Genomic DNA, 26,318 nt, shown 5'->3' on the forward strand with positions numbered 1-26,318 from the left:
TGGTTGTATTTACACTGTTTTTTTACAACTTCCACGAGTTTCTCTTTTTCACTGTTTGCAGAAGATGAATCGGAGATGCTAAGTTCACCATCCTGATGAATAGCCAGGGTGCACAGCTTCTTCTGCTGTGTGCTCTGGCTATTCATCATGTTTACAGGACTCAACATCTGCGATGCTTCTTAATTGGAGCTGCGCGATTTGGAGAGCCCACTGCACACTCCTGGTATTGGTTAGCGCAGAAGCCTGCATGCGCGACCGCGTTCGTGTGCTTGGCAGTAAGCTTTAACACTTCTGTACGTTAGGCTTCTCATTGTCGTTTCACAGCTTACTAAACCACTGTGTTTTTGCTGACATTATCATAAATAACGACTGCGGACTTCTGTCATCCCCTTTGATTCTACGACGGGTGCAACTGCAGTTAGTGACTGGTTGAACCAAATCTAAAGTTAAAATGTCTCTTACAAGTGAGATTGTTGACCAAAATTCAAGGATAACTTGTCCTTTATAACAAACTTTCTTCTACATCCAATGTCTGTTATAAAAGAGGTCAATTTAATAGAAAAGATAGGGCAGCCATTCATGTGGGTAAATAGTGTCTCTTATACCCAACTGCCTCTTATAACGAGGTTCAACGGTATCGAACACTTTTCTTGGGCATGCGACATTGTTGTTGGGCCACTATACTGCCCTTTGCTTTGGCGAATGCTTATCACTTACACCTTGAACGCAGCAGGGAGCTACTGCTGAGTTTCAGCACTCACCCTGGAGTGTTGGCACAGTATAAAACAGAGAATTATAAATATAAAGTTAATTATGCTTGTCAAGAGCAAATTTTGTAGCATAATCATGCTAAAGGCAAAGGAGCCTGCATTTTCTGGGTACCAGTGCATTGGCCCCTGCAAGATGGGCCAGAACTTTCAAAGTGGTGGGTCATTGGTCTGTGTTTGCAGTTGCCTGAGTGCAAAACAGACAAGAACCTTGCCAACGGTCTGCTGGCAGCCTGGAGTGCCTACAACAACAAAAAGTGAGTGTCTGGCGTGAGGTTGTCGCAAACATTGGGATTAGGTCATACTGGCTCAGCAGCTACACTCTGGCAACACTAATCATGCGCAGTGTATCAGGTCGTAGTAAAAGCTTGTGAACAGCTTGGGTTCAGTTAGTTGGCAAAAACACTCTTGGGTATTTAGCTGTGTTGGGGCGTGAAGAGAGAGACAGACGTTGAAGAAGGGAAAATCTAGATGGGAAGAGACGTACGTTGAACGTGGAAAAAAAGTTTGTGTACAGTTTGAATGTTAAACGATGTACTTACAAGTTCGGGGTTGGGGACGTCGCAAAGTTTCGCTGGTCGACTGCTCTGAAGTTTTAGTCTGTACCGGCATTGCTTGGGGGCTCACTGTTTGGCTTCAAAACTACAGCCCCTTGCGCTGCTAAGCACGAGGACGCGGGTTCAATTTCCGGCCACGGCGGCCGCTTTTCTGATGGGTGCGAAAAGCAAAAACGCCCGCGTGTACGAGATTTCGGCACACGTTAAAGATCCCCAGGTGGTCAAAATTAATCCGGAGCACTCCACTACGGCGCGCTTAATCGCCTGCGCTTCGTCGACGCGTTAAAAACAATAATCAATCAAATCAATCAAAAACTACAGCCCCGTCTGCCAGTGCACATATAGCATGAGCATTTGTCAACCTCTCGCATACCGCATGCCCTCTTCTGACTGTGATTGGATAGTTTAATCTGGCGGGGTGGACTCATTGTGGGCCTGCTCGCACTTGGCGTACTCTTTCCATTATATCACTGCATGGGGAGGTGCGAACCTATTGTTTTAGCATATTTGGGCTCCTCAAGCAAAACAAGCAGTCGGGCAGTCACTGTCAGGTTGAGAAGTCTCGGACAAACCTGCCAGGTGGGATTTGTCGTGGCATCGTCGGTAACAGCTGCTTGTCCCAAACAGAGGCATGGCTTGAGATGCATGAGCGTCGTGCTGGAATTAGCTGGGCATGAAGTGGCTACATAGGAAAAGGATTTAGTTTTCCACATGGGCGGGAGAAAGGGGTCAGCAGCCTTACAGTAGCAACCACTGTGCCATTGGGTAGTGTGTGAATTCACTTAAAAAAAGGGTGGGCTGCAACTAACTGGCATTGGTTACTTACTAGAAAATCACTACTAGGGGGTGCTTTAGCATGCTTCAGCAGAGCAGAGCACTAGGGCATGTCCCCGGTCAAAGTTGAATCTCAACATAGTGTTATCCAGCTGTTGTTTGCTGTCATTTTGTCATTTCTGTAGTGTTGCTAACAATTTTGACCAATAGCAGAAACACGCTTCTGGGACTCCCTGCTTTGTCTAAAAGCATTTATTTGATCTAACCAGATGTTATGAAAATAAGTGGATTATGCTCGGAGTTATATCTTGTTCGTGCTCCATTTTAAGAAATATCTTTTATTGACTTCTCACGGAGAAGTTAAGATACTCAAGTTGGCTTCATAGAGTAGTTTAAACGGCAAAGTTTCATACTTCCTTTTTGAAAATTCAGTGTGCTGCTTTGTCTGCCCATCTTTGAAGGGACGCTAAAGGCTTCTTGTTTTAACATAGAGATCACATTTTTATATTTCGTGTATTTTGATTGACGGCCAATGATTTGAATATTTCTCGGAAATCAATAACTAAAGCTGGTATTTCTCTCTCCTATTTTCCTTCTATTTTTCCTCCGTGACATTTAAGACCAACTCACAAAGTGTCCAGTGTGACCCAATGCCCTGTTCTCAGCTTTACTATGTTGTCTTTACCTTCCTGAAAGCTTGTTCTTATTGGCCTTAACTTAGAAGGTTGAAAGCCAACCAGAAGGAAAGTTTTGATGCCATCTTGGTGCAGCAACACCCAGGAAAAGTTTAATGGCCAACTGCACTCAAATTTCACCTTGACCAAATTTATTTTCAATGCGTAGTAAGTACCCCCAAATCAGCTGAGACGCAAGTGGTAGCCCCGTTAAACGCCTCGTTAATCAGTCAGAAGCGCTTAAAAAAGCTCCACCGCAGACCACGCTGCACCTGCCGGCGGACCGCATAAACAGCCATGACGCGCTTGTGATGTTCCAGCTGACGGGGGCTTCTTCCTCTGCTGGTCAGCTGCGCAGCTGGAGAACCGGTCGAGCCCTGCTGCGTGCGCTTCACCCATGTGCTGCCCCGTTCGCACGTAGAGCTTGCGCGCAGACTTTCTCCCGAGCTGGTGACCATCCGGCCGCTCGATGGACGGCTGCAACGTCACTACAATGGCCGCACCCTCCTCGGTTTCGGTTCCAAAATCGCCGATTTTTGTTGGCTGCTTGTGACGTCCACGCGCGTATTTCAGCTGTTGTATTTTGCATGTTGCTTTCTTTTTAGCAGACTATACAAAAATAGGGTTTTCAAGAAGTCGAAATTTTGAGTGCAGTTAGTAGTTCCTCCAGACATGAAGACTGGGCAGCCATCATGCACCGACCCCATAGCACTCCCGTGAGGTGCTGCTGTCTTGAAGGTGTAGAAAATACATGTGCAGGTGGCCATAACTGACGTTGATGGTAGTGTGGCCAACTATGCTATTAATCTCTGACTGTTGCCACTGGCTGTTGTATAAACATGTGTTGGGGCTAAGTAGGTGCAATCATAGAGTTTCTTACTATATACAATAGAGAGGAATCTGGCGCTAGCATCTATGCGGCTCTCATCAAAGCCGTCTGTGTCGTCACGGGCCACCATTGTACCATGCGCTTGCCGTAGTTTCATCCCTGGCTTGGATTGAAACGTTTTTGTGGCCGTATATTCGAGCACAGTGCCACAAAAATGTAAAGAATGATGCGGTTTATATAGGTGGAACATAGAACAGGCTGCTTTAAAGCTAACGAAAAAGGAAGCAAAGCGTACTTTTGCCGGAACGGCTGTGCCGACTATTCTGCAGACCAAGCTGGTAGTTGTTGTCGTAATCATCGTCTCATGTAGTCACGGTACTAAAACTCCGGGGAATTCGTTTACACCGTGTGCTAGAACGTAATGCGTTCCAAAAAACGCTGGGAAACTTGTTTACGCCTTGCGCCAGAATGTAACTCACTCTAAAAAACACTGGGACATTCGTTTACGCCTCATGCTTTAGTAAAGAGCTTTCTGCTTCAAAGGCAAGAGACTTTTACAGCAAAGCTGTATACCTCTACCTCCCAATGGTTTCATCTCCGTTGGAAAAAACGCCAAGGCGCCAAAAATACACTTATACACTGCATGCTTCGCCCCTCCCCAGGTTTCATGTTAGTGGAGATGGCCCGGATTTTTTGCATGGTTATGAGTCCAATCATGTGCTTGGAAAAGTTGCATGCCGACATTAGCCGCGTATGATCGCACCGAGAGCTTTTTGTTTTGATAGTTGTAATCTGCTGGCTGCTCCGTGGCAGCGTGAACTGCGACGCCCCGTTTCGTGTGTTTCCCCTCCAGGGCGGCCATCTTGTTTGTGGTTGAGGAAGAAACGTACAACGTGTGTGACCAGCGCCTCCTCGAGCACAGCATCCAGAAGTCCAAGCTGTCGGTGCAGGTGATGAGGCGCAGGTTCTCCGAGCTGCGCACATGCAAGGTCAACGACGGCAACCTGTTTGTGTGAGTGGCCACTTGTTGCCCCAGTTGCAGCAAAAATCGAAGGTTTTATGTAAACTACACAACAGATAAACCAGGTTAAAGATAAGGCAGTCTTTTAGGGCCTATCATTTATTGGTATTATATACTAAAGTCTGAACAAGAAAACAAAAACGGGATTAAATGTATTCCCTTGCAAATTGAGTCATTTAACAGGTTGGTTCGTCGGTTTTCAGAAGAATGATATAGACGCAGGGGCTATCATCAGTGGTCTTGCAAAAGCATTTGTATAAAATGGGTAGCATTCTTCCTAATGGCTGGCATTGGTTCGAAAAATAAATTGATTCCAAGGCCCGAATGGTAGAACGGGATGGTAAGGCTGGAAGCACTGGGGATCATAGGGCTGTTAGCTCATGGCCAACTTGATGCGCATTATGTTTTTACCTTGAATTTGATAGGAAAGGGCAAAAGCTGGGCTTTGCAATACGGGGGATACCATGGTTGCGCTTCAAATATGGCACTGCATGCCATGGGATGTTTGTAACTATTTGAAAAATGCAAACTTTTGGCAGGAGTGGCCTTATTGGTCAGCAGCTCAAATATTGGGAAAGTTTACATTGACTAGGGGGATGTGAATATTGAAATTTTGCAAATACAAATTGAATATGATAAAGGCAAAAAACTGCCTTTGAATATCTCGCTAGAAAGGCTCTCACCACCCTTGGATCTATGATAATCCGCACACTGGTGCCATGGGGCTTCCAAACTCAAATGGCCGAAACTCGGCAAAATAACCAAAAAATGTTCAGCAAGAGCCTGTTAGGGAACGGCAATCCCTGACAGTATAAGTAAGGGGCACACGGCACAGCTCTACGCTAGCTGCTTTTATCCCTTTTGTCAGGGGCACCGCGGCTCTTGCTATCTGCAAGGCTTGCTTTTTATACACAAAAGCATTTCAAGGGTCCGCGGAGCACTCCGCAACGACTGCGTGTGACCTTTGAGCCTTGCAGGTAACACGCCTACACCCACTGAAAGCACGTCTTCCTTGTTTTGGTGTTTGCGTGCATGCATGCATACCAAATTTGTTGTATAAAAATTTCCTTGGTGCATGCATGTGCTTCGGTGTTGGTGTGGTGTATAAAACCTTGCATGCAGTTGGATGCCTTCATTCTGCACAAAAGCATGGACTTCCCTTTCATTTATTTTTATTTTGGCGTGGCAGTGGGACCACGCGTACACATGATCGTGGTGGCCTGTTTTGATAAGCAATCATGATGATATCGATGTTCTGGCAGCACTCAATTCTAACACGCATGTGATTCTGGGGTTCATTTTTTTTATCCCAAAAAATGTGTGCATTAGAATCGAGTAATTCCGAGCGGCATAGCTTGGCATAAGCGCACATAAAAGCACGTACTCCGGTGTACAGCAAGTGCATTGGTTCGCTGTGCCGAAGTCTGTACGAACTGCAATAGATCTAATCTCTACAAACTACACATCCGCTCACTGCCCTTGCACGAGTACGTCAGTAATTATGGGCCATGTAATTGGGCCTGTAGGAGAAGGTGTGACACACAGAATTCGTTATTTGAGCAAATACCTGCCGCTTTACCAGAATACTCTGTCGAGGCCGAACATTCAGAAACTTTTAAGTATACATTTTTCGAATCGAACATGCTTCAAATAAGAAAAATACTAGATTTGTATTCGATATTTCAAGTATTCGCACGCACCTAGCTTTGACTATACTTTCAGTGCTCTATGGCCTTGTTTACCTACCACGAAAAGGAAAGCAAATGAACAGCATTGAACTGTGCAATTATGGTCCAAGGGAGGATCTTGGATAGGGATGTTTGGGGTGTTTAGGTGCAGGAAATCGGATAGTTTTGTGTGGTGTGGTTTCACAGTTAGTTTGTGTACAGTTAGCTTTCATAGCGTTTGCAGCACAGAGCTTAAGCTGGGGAAGGCACATGTCTTCAATGTTTTTCACTGTACCCCCTATACTGTATCTGGCAATCCTGTAACATTGACAGTGGGAGGAAGCTATTTACTGGATCAGAAATTGACTGTCTCATGCCGAAGTTGAGGCATGAAAGGCCATCATTGCGAGTTGTGCCATTAATCAGCTTCACTTTTGTCTTACTTCTATGTTTGTGGAAAAGGAGCTCTTGTTTGTGATCTTATTGCAGCCTTGAATGGAGACAGCAATTTTTTTTCTAATAATGATGTCACCTGACTGCATTTCTGGGTGAATAATTATGCTGTCCAGTGTGTGTGTACCATGGTAATTTAAGGCTAAGTCCTCCCACCTGTTTGACTTTCTACAGCGACGGTGTGGAGATTGCTGTGGTTTACTACCGTACAGCCTATGCCCCGGAACAGATGGATGCGCAGGTAAGCTGATAGTTGCTTTGTATACATTGTGCGAAACAAAATATTGCACTGTTCCAGCATCTGTGTCTGTTCTGACTGAATTTCCCTGGCAGTGTCTGTAGTGAATCAAGGCATAAAATTGTGCAACTTAGAGTGGCTACTGCACAATGAATAAAATTTCGATGGCCTCTCAGCCGAAAAAAACATTTTTTTTGGATGGGGTGTTTTTATTGCTTGGAAGTAGCGGAAGCCCTCTGCTGTAAGAAACCATTAGGTTCAGCTTGAAAATTTTCAATTTGGATTGGCCAGTAGTGTAATAAACACCCACTAGCTACCCCATTGAACGCCAACCTAGTGCACTTTCTTATTGGTTCTGTTCAATTATCAGCCAACCCATTGCCATAGCTGCTTGATTTGATTGAGTGTCCACAGCATTGCATTGGCTACCTATCTCAGTGCTAAGAGGAAGCTGTGTGTAGAAAAAAAACCTGCATATCTAGAAGTGATGAAAGTTCTCCATGGCAAGGTGCACGATTATATTACGGCCCTGTTAAAAGTCCAGCCCTGTTAATTCGGACCAAAAGACATTTGGTCCAAATGTCATTTGAACCAAATGTCATTTGACTCAAATGGGTTGCTTCGAATGCCATTTAGAATCTGCCGTGCTACACTACAATTTCGATGGCATTTGAAAGCTTTCACAACTGTTCGCTGTGCTGTAGTGGCACTGTTGTTGCCCCGTTCCGTTTTCGTACACTAATACAACAATCAAACTTAAGAGCAGTCCGAGGCAGTAAAATGATATCAAATTAGAAGAGACACAAGTTTTGACTCTAAATATGGCTGCCTTGCGTTGTTTTTGTTGGTTTTTTTTGCAACTGACCCACTGGTTTTGAGAGTATGAAAATTAAATATGTTGATTTCGTATTTTAAGTAAATAAACAGTGAACAAAGTTTCACAAAAAACAATATTTTGTTTGTTTTACGTACAGAAGTATTATATTTTTTATTGCCGATCGAAGACGCTGCGTCCGAGAGTGCTGGAAATGGCATTTGAAATCTTAAATGTCTCTCTCGGTGCTCATTTGGCTCAAATGTCATTTGAGCCCATTTGAAAACCTAGTGTAGCAGCACAACTTGGCATTTGAGTCAAATGACATTTGGTTCAAATGACATTTGGACCCTAGTGTAGCAGGGGCAGGGGCGGATCCAGGTTTTTTCTGAAGGGGGAGTCAGCTTCTACCAGTGATGATGATGAAGATGATAAAAAGGAGGATGAGGATAGTAGTCTTTTTTTATTCACTGAAATATTTCAAACCACAAATACAAGAAATAGAAAAAAATATTCAACTAGACTTTTTCTACGACCTGAGGGGTCATCTTCTAGAATCTAGGGGGTACAAATTCCCAAATTGAGGGGGGGTCAGGACATCCGGACCCCCCCTCTGGATCCGCCAATGAGCAGGGGTATTACTCAGAATAGGCGGTGCTTAGTCTGCTACATCAACTTGAAAGTGTGGCATGTCATGTTCTTAATTAGTGCATTAGGTAGGGTTAGTCCCAAAGCAGATTTATACCTTTTTTCTTCAAATGCTACACCTACACGTAGCCACCTTATGCCCTTCGTCTGAAAACTGAAAACTAGTTTTGAACGTTCAAAGCACACTCTTGTTCCGAGTAAAAATTTGTCAAATAATGTAGATATGCTTTGAAAATACGCACTCAGCCTCATGTGAAGGGGGCTGCAAAGACAAAGTACAATTTTCTTCAGCTTGAAAGAACCAGTCTTGAAAGAACGAGCTGCCATATACGGGTGCTTCCAATTCCAAAACACATGCACCCAACTTACAATGCTGGCTGCCGGCGACACCCTGCACGGCTTCTTACAGCGAGATACGCTGCAGACCCCGACGCATGATACACGAACGCCACGAGCTGCAGTAGTCAGGGCGAATGGCAGCACACTGGCAACAGCAGCATTTCTTACCAGCTCTGTAAATACAGCTGAAGAAGCGGCCATCACCTTAGTGGTGGTGCACACTCCAACCTCCAACCTCCAAGCCTGCTAACGGTTTGCAACAGGGACTATCATTGGCCTTGCAGCGACCATCCTCCATCAACGACCAGCACTGCCACAGACCCGCATTGTATGGATCCCAGCCCATACATCCCTAACTGGGAATGAAATGGCACATGCCACTGCCCACGACCTTACCCACCGGGCATTCCCAGGAGGGGAAGAAGACGAACCACTTAGCGGCCCTCCGGTCCTGCAGCCCCCTCTCACAGAACTACTCCTACATCCTTCGTCATTTCCGGGCTTCCCACAGGTCCCTACTGTCTCCACATCCATCCCTAGGTGTGGCCAATGCACACATTTGGCGACGACTCCAGACCGAGACTTACCACAACCACACCTTCCTCCATTGAATTTCCCCAACCGCATACCCCCCCAACTGCCCCTACTGCCCCAGCACCCCGTATACAACAACTCATTTGCTTTGGATGTGCTGTGCCAACCCCCCGCCCCCACACCCACATACCGTTGAGCAGTGGGAGAGCTTGCTGCGCAGTGGCCAGCTCGCACATCAGGAGTTTCTTGTGAAGCGCGCCCGGGCCACCGCAGCACAGCATGGACTATCGGACTAGGATGTCCACCCACCGCCTACGGTCGCACTCGATGCGATAATAAAAAAACGGGTTCCATTCCATTCAATTCTTGGCAGTGACTTAGGTCAGCGGACACCAATCACATAGGTCTGTGCTGCCATAGAGAAATTGCCGGCATGTGGCACGGGAGGCTCCGCCACTTCATCCGTCCCTTTTAATATCAATCTTAGTTGTCAGTTTGCGCTAAAATGGATATTTTTTTTTTTTTGTACAAAAAAGTCTTTTTAACGAACTTGTATTTCGTCTTTGTGGCCCCTTTAAAGGGGGCCATGCAGACAAAACGCAAGTTTGGTTCATTCGAAATGTTGCCTCATTAGAATCATACTGACACCACTTTTAATGCACACTTCGGTCAAATAAGCTGTATAATGAGGAAAAAGGCGAGTGGCCATGCGACCCACTAGCTCATTTCTCGGAACAGAACCTATTATGTCATAATGCCCAGCTGTGTGATTGGCTGAGGCTGGCATAAGCAAACGCAAATTAGGCAGGGCTTATAAGCTTGCCAAATGAGGTATTAGCACCTAATGGTAATGCATATTCATTTTCCAGCAGTAAGAATGTTGTGGCAAACAATGAAGGTTACGAAAATACACGTAAACATAGAAGTACCGATGCACACTGCTGTTGGTACTAGGTGCACTATGCTTGTTTTAACTGCACAGCAGTCCACTGCTTTGGAGTTGTGTTACACGAAACTCGCCAGTTGGTGTAAGCAGTGTTGTCTTACGTGACCCTGTTTGTCGAGCATACCCCATGTTTTATGAAACGAGAACTTTCTACCGTAGCAAAAACAAGCCAGGTGTAAATACAGTCAAAAACAAAGCGACAGTGGGCAACAGTCCATGGCTGACTATGGTAGCGCCATCTGGGAGGACTGACAGCAAGCAAGGTTGCAGAGCCGAATGACACAGTGGAAGTTTGTTTGAATACGCGCCGTTATGACTTCATTGCAGATATCATGAAAACACACGATTTGGTGGGAGAACCAAAATTTTAACGTAAGTTTATTAATCTCTCTGTGAGAACAGCATCATTTCCTGCGAGACAAGTGCAGGGTGCTCCAGAAAACGAAATCTTTTGAATAAAACAAACTTGTATTTTGTCTGCATGGCCCCTTTTAGTGTCATTGGTGGCAAAAAAATGCTCTGGATGTTTAATGGTTGTGCGCCTTCCTCGATTGAAGTCACTTGATACGTTGTAGTGTGAGGAATTTACATGGGTGAGAAATTTACATACCGTATTCTTGCGCATATAATCCACACCAAAAAAGCAAAAATTTCAGGGGTAAAGTACAAATGCCGATTATATACGAGGTTTTTGTGCCATGAGGCCCCCACAGCAGTGATAGTGACTAAGCCACTCTTATCCCACTGATAAAGCTCATTTTTACAAACAGCTTAATAACATAACCTGAGAAAAAATAGTGGGCAAGTCAGCTAGAGGTTTGCGCAAAGAAAAGTGCCATTCACAAGTAAAGAGCATGAGTGCCAATACTCAACAACACCATGACACCACCACTCCGTACTATGACGATGATAGGTATAAGTTTAATTTTGTTGGAAATGAGGTGGTGGCGTTCACCGCCACACAGGCCTATTTTTATATTTTATTTAATGTAAGCTGTTTCTGGTCTTCACCCTTTTGCTGTATAATAATTGTATTGTGCATTTATAAAAGAATGGTAAGTGACGACACCTCTTGAAGAAATGGTGCATTACAAACTGCAGGGATGTAACTGCAGTTGATGTTGTGTGTCAGTGATGACTGCAGCCCGAACGATAGCTTGAGCGAGAGCAGTGACAATGAGTAATTGTGGCTTAGGGCATGCAGAAAATGTATTCAGTATGCAAAATATAGGTAAGTTTTTTTGTGCCAACAAGTGTGCCTTGTTGCTTTATCAGTTTCGGTCCAGCTTTTCCTATATAAAATGTGCGGGCAATACACAAGGATGTTTATTTTTTTTATTCATGGACTAAAATTGGGGTGCTGGTTATATGCAGGGTTATACGCGCGAAAATGCAGTATTTAAACGATGGATTTGTTTTTTAAATGGCAGGCTGCCCATCACGTTGTGGCAACAGCAACTAGTTTTGAGAAAATCAAAGATGCATGCTAGCTTTTGCAGAGAGTGGCTGTTGGCACACGTTGCATTTCCTAAACTGGGCTTCCCCAAAGGACTGCTCCTCCTCCTCCTCCTCCTGTTCGTCATATAAATGCCTCCTTCTCCTCCTTTTTGGATGCCTTGTGCAGAGCTGGGAGGTGCGTCTGCGCATTGAGCTGTCGCGTGCCATCAAGTGCCCCTCGGTGCAGTACCACTTGGCAGGCACCAAGAAGGTGCAGCAGGTGCTGGCACAGCCGGGTGTCCTGGACCGCTTTTTTACCAACAAGGGGATCACCGACAGCGTGCGCGCCACCTTCACCGGCCTCTACTCCCTTGACCTGGCAAGTAGCCCTCCCTATCAGAAGAGGGGGCTTATTAAGTCCAAGCCATTAACTGGCACGGTATCTGGTTGCAGTTACGTTTTAAAAAGTCGTTTGAGCCAGCTGTACGTAGGAGGTGGTTAAAAGCTGGCTGTGCTGCAATAAACGTACAGGAAACCAAGACAGTGCAGGGCTGATCGCTGCGGGCACCAAGGACGCTGTACCATTTCTGAGTGGCTCACACGATAGCTTAACAGCATTGGAAGTGGAAGGAATTTCAGCAAATCACTTTCTCAGAGGAGTAGTGAGGGCTTCATTGAAGGTAAAGTGGGCTCTAGGCCCCCTGGGGGTAAGATGCAGAGCTTGTGTGCTAAAGACAGAGCGATATGGAGTTGCTATCATAGCCGCTGTCACTTGCTCCTAATCATGCACAAGCCTGTGCAGCGCACTTGAAAGGACACTAAAGGGTGAAAACAAGTTGGCCTGTATCGATAGGTTACGGTGCCAAGAATCTAAATACACCATCCTCACGAATAGCAGCCGTTTAGTGAGGCAGAAAATGCCAGAAGCGTGAGAACAGGCGATGACACCCCGTAACGCTTATAGGTACTACGGTTTGTGATGTCACAAAAGTTGTCAAGGGGTTGAGCACGTGAATTAAGTTTAAATCAAAGCTTTCTGCAAGCTCATCGTATAAAAAAAGACTACAGCTTTTATACACTGCGAGGCAGGCTGCTTCCCTCACTATTCAGTCAGCCATCATGCTTTCAGTTTCGTTTTCGAAAAGCATTGGTGCGCAATTTTCGAAGTCAGTAACCTACGACGGTGTGTGCCCGAGTTTCTGCAAGTAATGCACGCGGCAGAAAGCAGCTAAAATCCCTTCGTTAGAAGCAGCAAAAGTAACAAGATGCACGGCAGGTGGTTAAGCGACTCGCGTGACCTTCCAATCTTCCGTCCTCCGCGCGCGGATGTTATCGGCACGGTTCGAATATAATCACCCGTGAAATTAACTTACTGGGAGTGGTTAGTTGACTGATCGGCCCGTTCGCCTCGAGCCGCTGTTGATAATCCGTAAAGCTTGCATCGTTCTGCTTTTATTACGCTTGAGGCAGGGGGGGGTCCTTACAATGGCGGCTGCTGGACACGGCTACTGAGAACAGTGTTTATTTCATGCTAGGTTTGTGCCGCTCAAGAGAAGATAATATGAGGCAGCTATGATCGCCAGATGAGGTGAAGTGAAAAAGCACTCCTGAATGACGGCGAGCTGGGAGTCCGGGATGCCGCGCTTGACATCTGAAACTGCGCTTGTCGCTCCAGAAGAGGTCTCGCTCGCAGCCGGCTGGATTGGGTGATTGGGTCTGGGAGGCCGGTATAGGCGGGCACACCAGCCGCTCGAGCATCTAAAAGCATTTCTCATTTTGTCGGTGAAAAATCATAAAAGTCCAATCCAGCCCCCTCAGCCAAAGAAACATTGCCGTAGTCGGCCATGGCTTAGAGACATAAAAGCTGCCGTTGCCAGCATTTATGCTCTAGACTGCGTCGATGCTGCCCGTGCTCACTCCTACTTCGTGATGTACTGGCTATGTCGTGAAAAAATGAAAGGAAAGCGGGTGAGAGGAATGCCAGCTTTGTTTGCTCATTTCTGAGCAAATAATGCATCGTTGCCCGTCGAACAAAACCCGAGAGAGCTATGAAAAGTATGACATTTCAGTTAAAGCAAAATTTCATTCAGCCTTTAGTGTTCCTCGAAGAGCATCACCTGGTGGTAATTAAGTTGCCGTTCGAACTATTCTTTAAGAACCTTCTTGCATTTGTATGGAGACTTGTATGGAGCTTGGCTGGATCAATCGTACAGTTTTAAACATACATAAATTCAAACCGTGAATATTCTGATGTTAGTTTCGCGGGATCGTGCATTGCACAGATTACCAAGATAAATAATTTCTTGCTCACGTTATTGAACACTGAGCTCGCTTTAGCCAGAGGACTTTGTGTTGTTGCCATAGCAATTGTAACGTGGCACGACGGGATGGTTTTTTGCATAGTTTGATCTCATGTGATGCCTGTGTAATCATGGGCTGGATGCAGCTTGAAGTAGAGTGCCCATCCCCAGCACCGAAGAACTGCTGGCCATGCAGCAGTGTTTTTCAGACCTAGGCTTAATCTTTATAACTTGCAGCTTATCAGGAGCAAATGCAAGGTGCTTCACGAGTCCACCAAAAGATGTTGACCAGTTAGGCAATAAGCCATACCTGTAGCCCAAAACATATCATAATTGTTGCATTTAGGGGGGACACTGCTCTTAAAACATCTCCCTTTAATTTTTAAGTAAACTCTGTGAAACTTGTCAGTCTTGCTGCTTTTTCCCCACTGATTTCAAATATGGCATTATTTTTTGAGCTAGTCAATTATTTACCAAGATAATTAGAGATAATTAGCCATTTTTGGAGGACCAATAGACAAAACAGTGTTGGTCATAAAACTGTGATATTTACGGTATATTTTCTAATACTATGGAGCCTGGTGAGTACAATAAGTGAATTGGTTTTTTGATGCACCGCTTGGAAATAACTTTTCAGCTTATTAAACTTTGGTGGCACTAGTGGCAAGGAACCATTTCGAACACCCGTTTCAAACACCAAAGTTTAATAAGCTGTAAAGTTATTTCCAAGCGATGCATCAAAAAAACCAATGCACTTATTGCACTCACCAGGTTTCATAGTATTAGAAAATATAAAGATCACAGTTTTATGACCAACAGTTTTGTCTATTGTTCCTCCAAAAATGGTTAGTTATCGCTAATTATCTTGGTAACTAATTGACTGACTCAAAAAAATAGTGCCATACTTGAAATCAGTGGGGAAAGCGCAGCAAGACTGACAAGTTCCACAGAATTTACTTGAAAATTGTAGGAAATTGTTTTAAGAACCCTCAGTACTGGTGAAATATCTGCTGTGAAACTTTTGGCTTGAACTACCCCTCTATTAGATAAAAAGAACTTCAGAAGGTTGCCAGTTGATCTCTGGGTATAAAGCAGAGTAATGAAAAAAGTGAACGTCAACCCCAGTCACGGTGGCCATGTTTTGGCCATGTTTTTGTGATAGATACAGAAAAGGAAAAAGCTTATTTTTTTGAGATTTCAGTGCACAATTAAGATTCCCACAAGTAATGTAAATTAATCTGTAGCCTGCCACTACTGTGTGTTTCGTAGTGCTAGTCTAGATTTGGTGCATTAAACCCCAATTATAACTTCTTCGTTCGTATAAAAGAGCGATGATAATTAAACATGTTCCACTCCGCATTGTTTTCCAGACCCCTGAAGGACACAAAGCAGCTTTTGAGGGTATCAGCAGCCCGAACAAGTTCGTGCTGAAACCGCAGAGAGAGGGTGGAGGTGAGTCTCATGTGCTTCTCCTCTACCCGTCTTTCTCTCCCGCTAGCTTTTCTTGGTACTGGCTCCATACGCAGAGAGCCCCTGGTGGAGAGGGGGTGGGGGTGGGGGGAGAGGGGCTTGCCCCCTTCCACGACTTGCAGCTTATGATGATGATCAAATCACCCATCATATATGATATATATTCACACACATACACACACACACTACTCGCTCGCTCGCTCGCTCACTCACTCACTCACTCACTCACCCATATATATGCATATGCGCTTGTAGTGCGCTTGTCCTCCTATGGTAACACTTCGAAGGAATACATGGAAAGTATGAAAGTAGGCCATCCACGTGTGTGCCAATTTAATAATGCAGTAAGCTTTTAGCCCCAATAAAATTTCAAGTGAAAACCTAGAGGCAGCTCTAAAAAAATGTCAACTGGTGATGGCATTGGTAATGGCACTTCGGAGAGCAGAGGGGCAGGGATCAGCATCGCCGGGGGGGAGGGGAGGCAGAGTCCCCCCCCCCCCCCCTGGGAAATACCAGAGGAGGCTCGGGCTCCCGAGCCTCCCCCTCCTCCCCTTCCCCCCATAGTCTCTGCCTATGCCTGGCGCTATTTTGGGTCCCTTGTCAAAATCAGTGTTCGTACTGCATGTGGGAGATTGCAGCTGTGAAAGCTCTGTAATCGTAAAAACTGTTCAGGATCACAAGCCCCTCGTGGGACGTTAACCCAGTGAGCAGATATCTTCGGTTTCTAGCCTGTGTGAACGATGGGGGGTGGGGGAAGTTGCACCTGGGGTGACTTTGTGCCATTCTCTTAGCGACCTGAATGGAACACAGCCAATTGAAAGCTCCCAGTCGGAGTTTGTTTATGCGAGATTTTTTTACAGTAGAAAGTCTTGCATTTTACCAGTGCTATGGAGGGGGAAAAACTTGTGAAAGGGGGGGGGGGGGGGGGGGGCAGCTTGCAAAATGGCAGAAATATGTGAAATCGAGAATTTCATAATGTTATTCCCACACCTCCGCTTCATCTGTTTAGTGTGTTTTAGGCAGAGTCTGTGTAGTTTTAATTCTCGGCTGGAAGAACTCAACTGGGTTAAAGGGGGGATATTTTTGTAATTGCAGGGGGTGTGATGCACATGACAGCACTGAATGCCGATCTTCAGAGAGATTTACGGTTACTTTAAAATTCTGAAAAAACACCCCAACAGGACTATTGTGACGTGGCAACGAAGGGGATATTGTCACGGGACACCTAGGTGGCCAATGCCCCATACTGCAATGGCTCATCAGAGAAGACGACGAGGGCGACGAAGAAGTGGATGGGTCCCAGCGTGTGGGGTTATGGCCGCGTTCCAAATTCTGTAAATAGATTGTTACTCATCCTTCAACGATCGTTCGAGTCATTGGCTCTGCCACCACGTTACAATATATTGCCCAACCTTGTTTTGATTGTACTAAAAAAGAAAACCCCAAGTATCGACTGCCCCCTAAAAATTTTGTTTGCTAAAACAGTTTCGAAAAACTGAGAAGGCGTGAAAACATCCAACGGTCTCCCTGGAAATACTTTTGACAAGTCATGAACACTGCTGGTGACCTCGGTTTCGAACAAAAGTGAAGATTCCACCGCCCTGACTATTTTTCCGGTTATGATAAGGGGTGGGTATTGGTTTTCTTAGAGAGGGGAGGAATATATACTGGAACAAAAATGCGTCTCAATGGCAGTCTGGGGTAGGGGTGGAGGTTTAGTAGATGGGAAGAATAGGATGGCGTAGAGAGAGAGATGTGGGGAAGATAAGGGTGAAGTTGATGGCATGCACTGATGGGGACACCCAGGCTTTGTGCCAAGGCTTGGGAATTCTGTCACATAATACAGTCGCATCATCTTTTAAGGGCTGCGACATCTCCATACATCTTGACGACCCTCAACACCAACTGTCACCTTGATTTCAACCACCACTTTGATTTTGTAAGCAGTGATGGGGCTTGAAGTGCTGCAATTCCTATTCGACGCCAACATTGGCACATCCTTCGATGAGTTCAGTGATGATGAGTAAATAAGAACTGCCATGTCAGTGTAGCAAATGTCTTGGGCTTTTTTTGGCATAACTGACATGGAGGTTTGCCCATGCTATGATATTTCTGTAGTTTGGGTCAACATTTTCTCAGAATCTTAGAGTGAACATATTATACTATAAATGCTAGAAGCATTCTCAATCAAGGCACATAACAGGATGCAAGTGATTCAGCATAAATTTTTAGTCACAGGTGTCTAAACAAAACCTTTCAAAAAGTGTATATGTAATGATGTAGCTGCTCCCCATTTCAGGCTTCGGTCTCTCAAAAGTGTTTTGACGGCGCCTGGCAATTAATTGCAGTTGTATGCATGCTATCAAATTAATCCATATGTGCATTGAAATAAGCAATAGTTTATTTTTTTATTATTTTAGTAGTAGCAGTAGTAATTGGGATTAGTTCATTAAACAATTAATTTGTACATCAGTCACCTCTGTTATATGCATACTGCAAATTAATTATCTATGGACAAATTGAAAGTTATATTTAGGGGGATCTTTGCAACTTCTTTTGATGACCCTCATGTTGAATAGCTTTAGTTAAGATGTTGATCTCAGAGAAAGCTTCACAAAGAATGGAAATGTGGTCCCCTGGATTTGCTGTTATCTGCAGGGGTTTATGTTTGTCACTTTTACATCTTAAAGTGGCTGTTAACACTTGCATACATAACATGAGGGGTGAAAAGGTAACCACATACACAGCAGAGATGTATTATGAAGTGTCATGCAGATTAGTGCCAGCTGAAGGGCGAAAAATTCTCAGGACACTTAAAGGGACACTGAAGTGAATTTGTCAAGCTCCCGTTTTTGCTTGCACTGCGTAGACTGGCTCAAATTAGCACAGTTTTCATCGTTTATCCGGTTGACAAATCGGTAATTATTTTACAAAACGCGAAAGAAGAAAAACTACCATGCGCGGTTTGCGGCGGCCGCACCAACTAAGGCTGTGACGTTGAGAGGAGGGGCGCCGTGATTGGACGATGCCCAAGGTTAGCAATCACGCAAGTTTCGGTTTCGGTTTCGGTTCTGTAAAACATAAGCAATGGCTTTGTTGGATGGGCATTCTCAATATCTCAGTAATCATCGTACCGCGCTTCTGCCATGTTGTCGGCTGTAAAATGCACAAGATAAGCCTCCCAGGACGGCTTGTAGTCGTAGCATTCACTAGCCGAGACCTACGCAGTGCATGAACGCCCTCCGCGTACCCGCAGACGCCCAAATGTCATGCGCTTTTCCCCCATATTTGGAGCTTGCCTCCCTCATGCCTGTATCGTAAAAAGCGTGTTCGCACCAGGCCAAGGGTCTGTTCATTCTGGCCTGTGCCCACTGCCTGCAAGCAGTCGGTGCTTATGGCAACAGCACGCCAACGAGAACTCGCTAGCGCGCCAGTGCCAGCCTGCGCGCGTTTTGTGAACTAGTTCATGTAGCCATGAACGTTGCGGCCCCAAAAAAGGTGAACTCAATATAGAAAACATCGGTTGAAAACAAAAAAGTTAACTTAAAAAAAAAAAAAAGCACGTACCCGCGGGGATTCGAACTCGTGACGCGCAAAACATTCGCCGTGAATTCCTAGCGCCTCAGAGCGCTAGGCCACGGAGCGGGACGCCAATGGCTTGCTAATATAGGGTATATATTGTACAACCGGTTTACACTTTTATTTAGTTTTGGCATTTCAAGCCGCTTAGGTGACTATTTGTTGTATTGCGATCGTGCAGTAAGCGTCGCCCGAGTTTCCACAGTAGTTCACGTCTAGCAATTGCATTTCGTAGACGGAAAAGCGTTCGCAGATGCGTAGTCGTGCTGCTGACCGCTGTGCTTGTTCGCCCAGCGCAAAAACGTGCTTCCCGCGCCCTAGTTTTACGCTGTACGGTAAAAATATCAGTTGATTTTATTTGCTTAGTACCTATATTGACTTCGCTGACTCTTCTCCCGCCTTCAAGAGGCCTTATATTTTCCTACTGGCGTACCAGTCAGCGAAGCGTCGCATGTGCAGCGCTTGTGTGAAGCGACCTTGACTTGGAGCTAGATACAGTGTACAAACAAACCAAGTAAAGAAAGGCACATTCTTCCATTCACAAACGTGTCCTGGCTTCGTTTCAACTAAGCGAACGAATTGCGACCAAGCAATTTTTTTTAACCTCCTTGATTGCGACGACCCGCCGGCGGCCGGCGGACGAAACGCTGGGCCGACTGGCTCTTTCGGCCGGGGAGCCGTGCAGTAGCGCAGCCGTGACGCAGCCAATTGCCAGCTCATCCCCTCCTGACGTCACACGAAAACGCCACAGAAAATGGGCGAGCGTAAAGAGAGGAGGACAGCGTTTTCGAATTAGTTTTTCTACTAAATAAAATCGCGTAAACGCGCCTAGAGTGGTCGAAACATGGCCTGGGGACTCCGGACTACAATTTGCGCTAGTAATCCCGCAATGTTTACATATCACTTCAGTGTCCCTTTAAATCAGCTTTTGCGCTTTGAAGGCAAAAACCTGGCATGCTATTCTGACAGGTATCTTTATATGCAAATCGACACAGTAGTCGCTCTATTTTACCATCCTTAACCCATCTTAATCCCACCTTACTAATCGTTACTATCCGTCACTAATAAAACATATAGTATTCCATTTTGATTAATCTCTGTCCACCTCATTTCATCTTAATTCACACTGATCTATCTTAATCCACCTTAGCCCTACATTAAAGGGAAGCTGAAGTGCTTTCCAAAAAAAATGAGTTAGAGGCACGTTTATATAGTTTCTTGCGCGCTGAATCCGAATATCACATTGAATTTCATCGCACATGAGTCCAGCCAGCATTTATTTTGCAAAACGCGCGGTCCCGTTTGAAAGATGCGCGCTTTTCTTCTTTTGACGCCCCTGATTGGTTGCGCCCTTCATGACGTCAAAGGAGGACACCTTTCGGCCGCGCGGGTTGTCGGAAGCATTAGGAACTATCGCACAAACGTTTGATCGCACGGCAGCGGCGCTTGCCTTGTCGGCAATTTAGCTTGCAGTTTATTGTTCGCACATGACTGCAAGTGTATTTTATAACTTCCCGTGCTGTGGTTTCAAGTATCTTGGAGCTTAAATTTGCTTTACACGACCGAGAACCCCAAAGCAGTGACTGTGGCGTCGGCTAGAGGGTTCCGTAAAAATATTTATGAATTAGGCAACCCGCATAGGGGGTTTATATTCCTTATGTTTATATTACGTACTGCCTGAACTGTTTGTTACTATATACGAAACCATTTATGCCGAAGATTAAGCGGCGTTTTATAAACAATCTACCAGCAAAAAGCATGTACGTGCACTGCGCGAAAAAATAGCGTACACGTGTTGTAAACGTATATGCGAGACATATGTTGCCGGTACACGCATAAACCAACAAGCGGACTCTGCTTCCGAATTTCCTTTGTTCGTTGTCGCCCACCCCAGCCCCGTTACTCATCCCCATACACAAACCCACATGCGCGCGCGCGCGCGTGTGCGCCTTTTGGGCAGCGGCGCTAAGGCGCCTCCGCGATCGCTGGCTGCACTTCGATGAGTGGTGTCTTACTGCTTGAGTTGCATTTATTATGAAAACATTGTAGCATACTGGTGCCTCCGCAGCATTATAGGCTTGGGTTTTTGAACACTGTTCTAAGCCCATAGGGAAATAAAACCAACGCATTTAACGAAACAGGTATTTCCTGAACAAATGTGACTTTGGTTCTGGAACTGAATGAAACAGAAACATCCCGAGCCAAAGTACAGCAGTATTCACATCCTTCCTAAATCTAGCATCGAATTTGAACATTCACGTCCGTCGCATAAAAAAAGAGAAGAAAAAAATAAGAAAAACGCACTGGAGCGTTTTACAGAGCATCTAACGTAGTGTAGTATATTCTCTGTCATCAAGCACAGCCATCTCGGTTGTCACTTCCGTGTGTTATCAAACGTCCCGGCGTGGCATTATCCTGCTTAGGAATACGGCATGATAACGTATGCTTCGTTTGGCATTCGTGCATACTTTTTGAACACGAAAGTTGTACAAATAAGTGCTATCAACCACAACCACGACAAGTATCATTCACAAGGAAACATGGCGAAAAGAGCATGGCGGTCGATCCGGCCGGAAGTCCAGGTATGACGTTTTTCAGCCGGTTTTCGCCCGTGCTCTTCGGTCTTCCGGCATCGCGCGGCGAGATGGGGGCAGGGCATCAGGCCACTTTTGTTTGCGCATTGCGCCGCTTCTATTGCATGTATTATGAAAATATTTCGTACACGGCAACTATTCAATGTGTACTTGCTGTTAGTCAACTTTTCTTTTAATTCTAAAACCGCTTCACCTTCTCTTTAATCCACTTACTGATCAATCGTAATCATTAATTACCTCTCATGCACTACTGGCCTGTTTTGTTTCGCTTCTGGCCTTCCTGTGTGCCTTTCATGGCGACGCCAGTGTCACTCATGTTCAACCTTCCAAGGGCCTATTCAGGAGAATCTATGAGTTGAGGAAACAAGTGCCAATAAACAAGGGGACAAATGAAAGAGACAAAATTTCGGTGGGTTCACACGTGCGTAGATATTATCGCGTGTTCATTTCTCCTTGCTCACTTCCGCATCATTTCCCCCAACCTAAAGACGTCAAATGCTTTGAAGAATGTGACTAACGATGTGTGTGAAACGACCTTCCCGTGCAGGCAACAATGTGTACGGTGAGGATGTGCGCACCAAGCTGAATGAGCTTGGCCGCACGAAGGCACGCGAGGGCTACATCCTCATGGAACTGATCGAGCCACCCGTCACCACCAACTACATCGTGCGGCCTGGCGGAGTAATGGAGCCGCATAGCATCGTCAGTGAGCTGGGCATCTTTGGTGTCATCCTCGGGTGAGAAGAAATTTAGCCGCTCCGTGCAAATATTTTTGTGATTTCTCTGAGATGCACTCAAAGCAAGTAATGGACTTTATGTTACAAGAATATAACTTTATTTCAAGGTCATGCAAAGTATATCCTTCTTAGGAAATTTCTCATTGGATAGGGTATCAAACTCATGGTCCCTGGGGCCGATTGCAAAAGCATGCCTGCTTTCTTTGGCTTGCTCATGCTGCACAGTCACTGAATGCAGAATTGGCAGCTTGTCCTAACGCAAACTTCCTTGCTGCTTGAGAGGTGTGCGCTCCCAGTTTGCCTCTATCTTTGTGGCCTTGGGCCAGCATCTTCATGCGGTCCTCTCCACCTCACTGGGAACAATTTGGCCTGTTGAGTCTGAGCTATCATCCTTTTTAAGTGCGAATGCACTTTATAAGCGACCCCAAACCATCCACCGCCGGCGGCGGCGGCGTCCGCAGTGCTCCTCTATATTTAGAAAAGAAACAGCATCCGGCGCCAGGTTTCGATCCGAGGACTTTGCGGCCGCAGCGCGACGCTCTACCGACCAAGCCACGGACGCGACGGTGATATCAGTGTTAGTGACGCGCATTATATCTTTAACGCATTCAAACTACGTCGTCAGCGGCGTGCGTTGGCGACTCAGCGGCGTTATAGCGGCTTGATAACTGCGTGGTGTACACGTGATACTACAAACCCGATGGAAGAGATGGAAGAGAAGGCGGCGAGGCGGTGGGCTGCGGGGGCCGAGCGCAAGCGCCGCAAGCGGGCCGACAACCGTGCATTCGCACTTTCACATTCTCCCCCTCGGGGAAATGCGGGGGAATTTTTTTGTGTGTGTATGTGTACACATATTTAGATCAATTTGTTGGTCTACATGTTCTTTTTCAAAGAGTGCTTGCCTTTACATTAATTTAATTCCTTTGCAAGAGAAGAACATGCAAACATACCATTGCACGGGGTGTGAAATGAAAATCCTCAAATTTGGGAAGTCCCTTATAGTTTATTGGACGTGCAGTGCATGTACTATCTGCAATGTCTATTACAAACCAGAGTAGGTCATATTGTTGTGAAACTGAATGCAAGATACTGCAAACAGCAGAGCTAATATAGGCATTGGGCATTAATTAACTGTAATGAAGAATGTCAACTCTATCAACTGCTGAAAAAGTGTGGGAGACATTAAAGGGACACTGAAGTGAATTTGTCAAGCTCCCGTTTTTGCTTGCACTGTGTAGACTGGCTCAAATTAACACACTATTCATCGTTTATCCGGTTGACAAATCGGTAATTATTTTACAAAGCGCGAAAGAAGAAAAACTACTATGCGCGGTTTGCGGCGGCCGCACCAACTAAAGGCTGTGACGTCGGGAGGGGGGGGCACCGTGATTGGACGATGCCCAAGGTTAGCAATCAAAAGTTTCGGTTTCGGTTTCGGTTCTGTAAAACAACATGCTTGACATCTGATGGCGTTGTTGAATGGGCATTCTCGCTTTCTCAATTATCGCCGTACCGCGCTTCTGCCATGTTGTCGGCTGTCAAATGTCTAAGATGAACCTCCCAGGGCGGCTTGGAATCGTAGAAATCACTAGACGAGGCCTACGCAGTGGATGAACGCCCTCCGCGTCACCGCAGACTCTCAAATGCCATGCGCTTTTCCCGCATATTCGAAGCTTGCCTCACTCATGTCTGTTCGTAAAAAGCTAGTTCGCACCAGGCCAAGGGTGTGCTGATTCAGGCCTGGGCCCACTGCCCGCAAGCAGTCGGTGCTTGTGGCAACAGCACGCCAACGAGAACTCGCTAGCGCGTCATTGTCAGTATGCGCGCGTTCTGCGATCTCACTCATGGAGCAGTGAACGTTACGGCCCAAAAATGGTGAACTCAGTTCAGAAAACATCGGCCGCATATGAAAAAATCAACTTACAAAAAAAAATACATGTACCCTCGGGGATTCGAACTTGCGACTTTCAAAACAAATTCCAGCGCCTCAGACCGCTAGGCCACGAGCTGGCACCGGTCAGCTCGGTTATATAAGGTTTATAATGTATGACCAGTTTACACTTTTATTTATTTTAAGCATTTTAAGTACTTTATGTGACTATTTGTTGTATATCACTCCTGCAGTAAGTGTCCCCCAAACTTCAACAATATCTCACGTCTAGCAATTGCATTTCTTTGACGGAAAAGCGTTCGCAGATGTGCGGTCGTGCTGCTGACCGCTGTGCTTGTTTACCCAGCGCAAAAAGTGCTTCCTGCTCCCTAGTTTTGCGCTGTACGGTAAAAGTTTCAGGTGATTTTATTTTCTTAGTACCTATATTGACTTCGCTGACTCTTCTCCCGCCTTCAATTGGCCTTAGATTTTCCTACTAGCGTAAAGTCAGTGAAGCGTCGCATGTGCACTTGTGCAGCGCTTGTGTGGAGCGACCCGGACTCTGAGTTTGACACAGTGTACAAACTAACAAAGTAAGGAAAGGCACATTCTTTCATTCACGAAGGTGTTGTGGCTTAGTTTCAATTGAGCGAGCGAATAGCGACGACCCGTCGGCGGCCGGCGGACGAAACGCTGGGCCGACTGACTCGATCGGTAGGTCGGCTGGTCGGCGAACCGTGCAGTAGCTCAGCCATTTTCCAGCTCATCTCCTGCTGACGTCACACGAAAACGCCACAGAAAATGGGCGAGCTTTACGTAAAGAGAGGAGGACAGCATTTTCGAATTGATTTTTCTACTAAATAAATTCGCGTAAACGCGGCCAGAGTGGTCGAAACAATGCCTACGGACTCCGAACGACAATTTGCGCTAGTAATCCCGCAATGTTTACAAATCACTTCAGTGTCCCTTTAATGCTTCTTAAGAACAATAAGTGCAAAATTGCCTCTTCAAGTACCACTTGCACGAGTTAAACTGCCAATCGTGCCACACCAAGTGTAGGTCGTTGCCTTCCTACTAGTCTCCCCTCTTCGGTCAAGTATTGCATGACTTGCAGTGAACAGGTGGAAGACTGGCACCCCTGGGTACCTGTCTCCTTTGCTTCTCCTGTTTTTACATTTCAAACTTTTGATTACAGACAACTCTCCCTCCTATCCCTTGGGATAAATTTATTTTTGTTTTCAGGGGACAGTGTCTTGGGAAAACATCCCGTTACAGCAGAATTTCAAACAAATGTGCTGATTATGTTTTTTTTTTCCATCTACAGGGACCAAGACGATATTTTGCACAACAGTGAAGCTGGGCACATTCTCCGCACCAAGGCCAAGGGCACGAGTGAAGGAGGCATCTGCGCTGGATTTGCTGCCCTCGATGGGGTCTATCTAGTCTGAGCCCGACCCGAACAACCTCACTTAGCTTGTCTTTTTAATATTTAATCGTGGATCACCGGCCAGGTGCAATATTTTTATACACGGATTTATGTTGCCTATTGTTCCTATTGCGCTTTTGAAGCGTAGAGCTATTTTATTCGAGAGTCGCATAAAATAAAGTATGCATTTTATTTTCCGTTTATGCCTATGTCAACAATGCGGGTGTGCAGTCGGGTATGGTCAGGTTTTATGGCAGTTGATACATGGGAATCGGTACATACGAAATGGTAATGGGAGGGATGAAAGTCCAAGGTTTGTTACTGCGTTGTGTGGATGTGTTGGCTCCACTGGTTCCAGCTCTGCTACAATTGGTGCCAAGTGGCAACAATTTTTATGCCTTATGTCGTGGTCGTCATCATCATCATCACCAGCCTAGCTACGCCCACTGCAGGGCAAAGGCCTTTCCCATTAATCTTCAATTATCCCGGTCCTGTGCTAACTCCGCCTAATTTATTCGCGCAAACTTCTTGATCTCATCTGCCCATCTAACTTTGTGCCGCCCCTGCCATGCTTGCTTTCTCTAGGGATCCACTCTGTTACCCTTAATGACCAACGGTTATCTTGACTTCGCATTACATGCCCT

General features: G+C 45.6%; 1 protein-coding gene across 2 annotated transcripts in view; it reads left to right on the forward strand.

Moving 5' to 3' along the window:
- The window catches only part of LOC144169441 (glutathione synthetase-like), a 35,710-nt gene extending 9,839 nt beyond the window's left edge, over positions 1 to 25,871 (forward strand). For both annotated transcript variants that reach the window (XM_077698598.1, XM_077698596.1), the window contains exons 6-12: positions 951 to 1,024; positions 4,455 to 4,613; positions 6,917 to 6,983; positions 11,886 to 12,077; positions 15,369 to 15,450; positions 22,189 to 22,378; positions 25,573 to 25,871. In XM_077698598.1, coding sequence (XP_077554724.1) covers positions 951 to 1,024; positions 4,455 to 4,613; positions 6,917 to 6,983; positions 11,886 to 12,077; positions 15,369 to 15,450; positions 22,189 to 22,378; positions 25,573 to 25,696 — 888 coding nt within the window. In that variant the 3' untranslated portion in view covers positions 25,697 to 25,871. The remainder of the gene's footprint in view (positions 1 to 950; positions 1,025 to 4,454; positions 4,614 to 6,916; positions 6,984 to 11,885; positions 12,078 to 15,368; positions 15,451 to 22,188; positions 22,379 to 25,572) is intronic.
- The last annotated feature ends 447 nt before the right edge of the window (positions 25,872 to 26,318 follow it).

Source organism: Haemaphysalis longicornis, unplaced genomic scaffold (assembly GCF_048455015.1).
Source record: "Haemaphysalis longicornis isolate Haplotype H1 unplaced genomic scaffold, Haemaphysalis longicornis Haplotype H1 scaffold_2, whole genome shotgun sequence".
NCBI lineage: Eukaryota > Metazoa > Arthropoda > Arachnida > Ixodida > Ixodidae > Haemaphysalis > Haemaphysalis longicornis.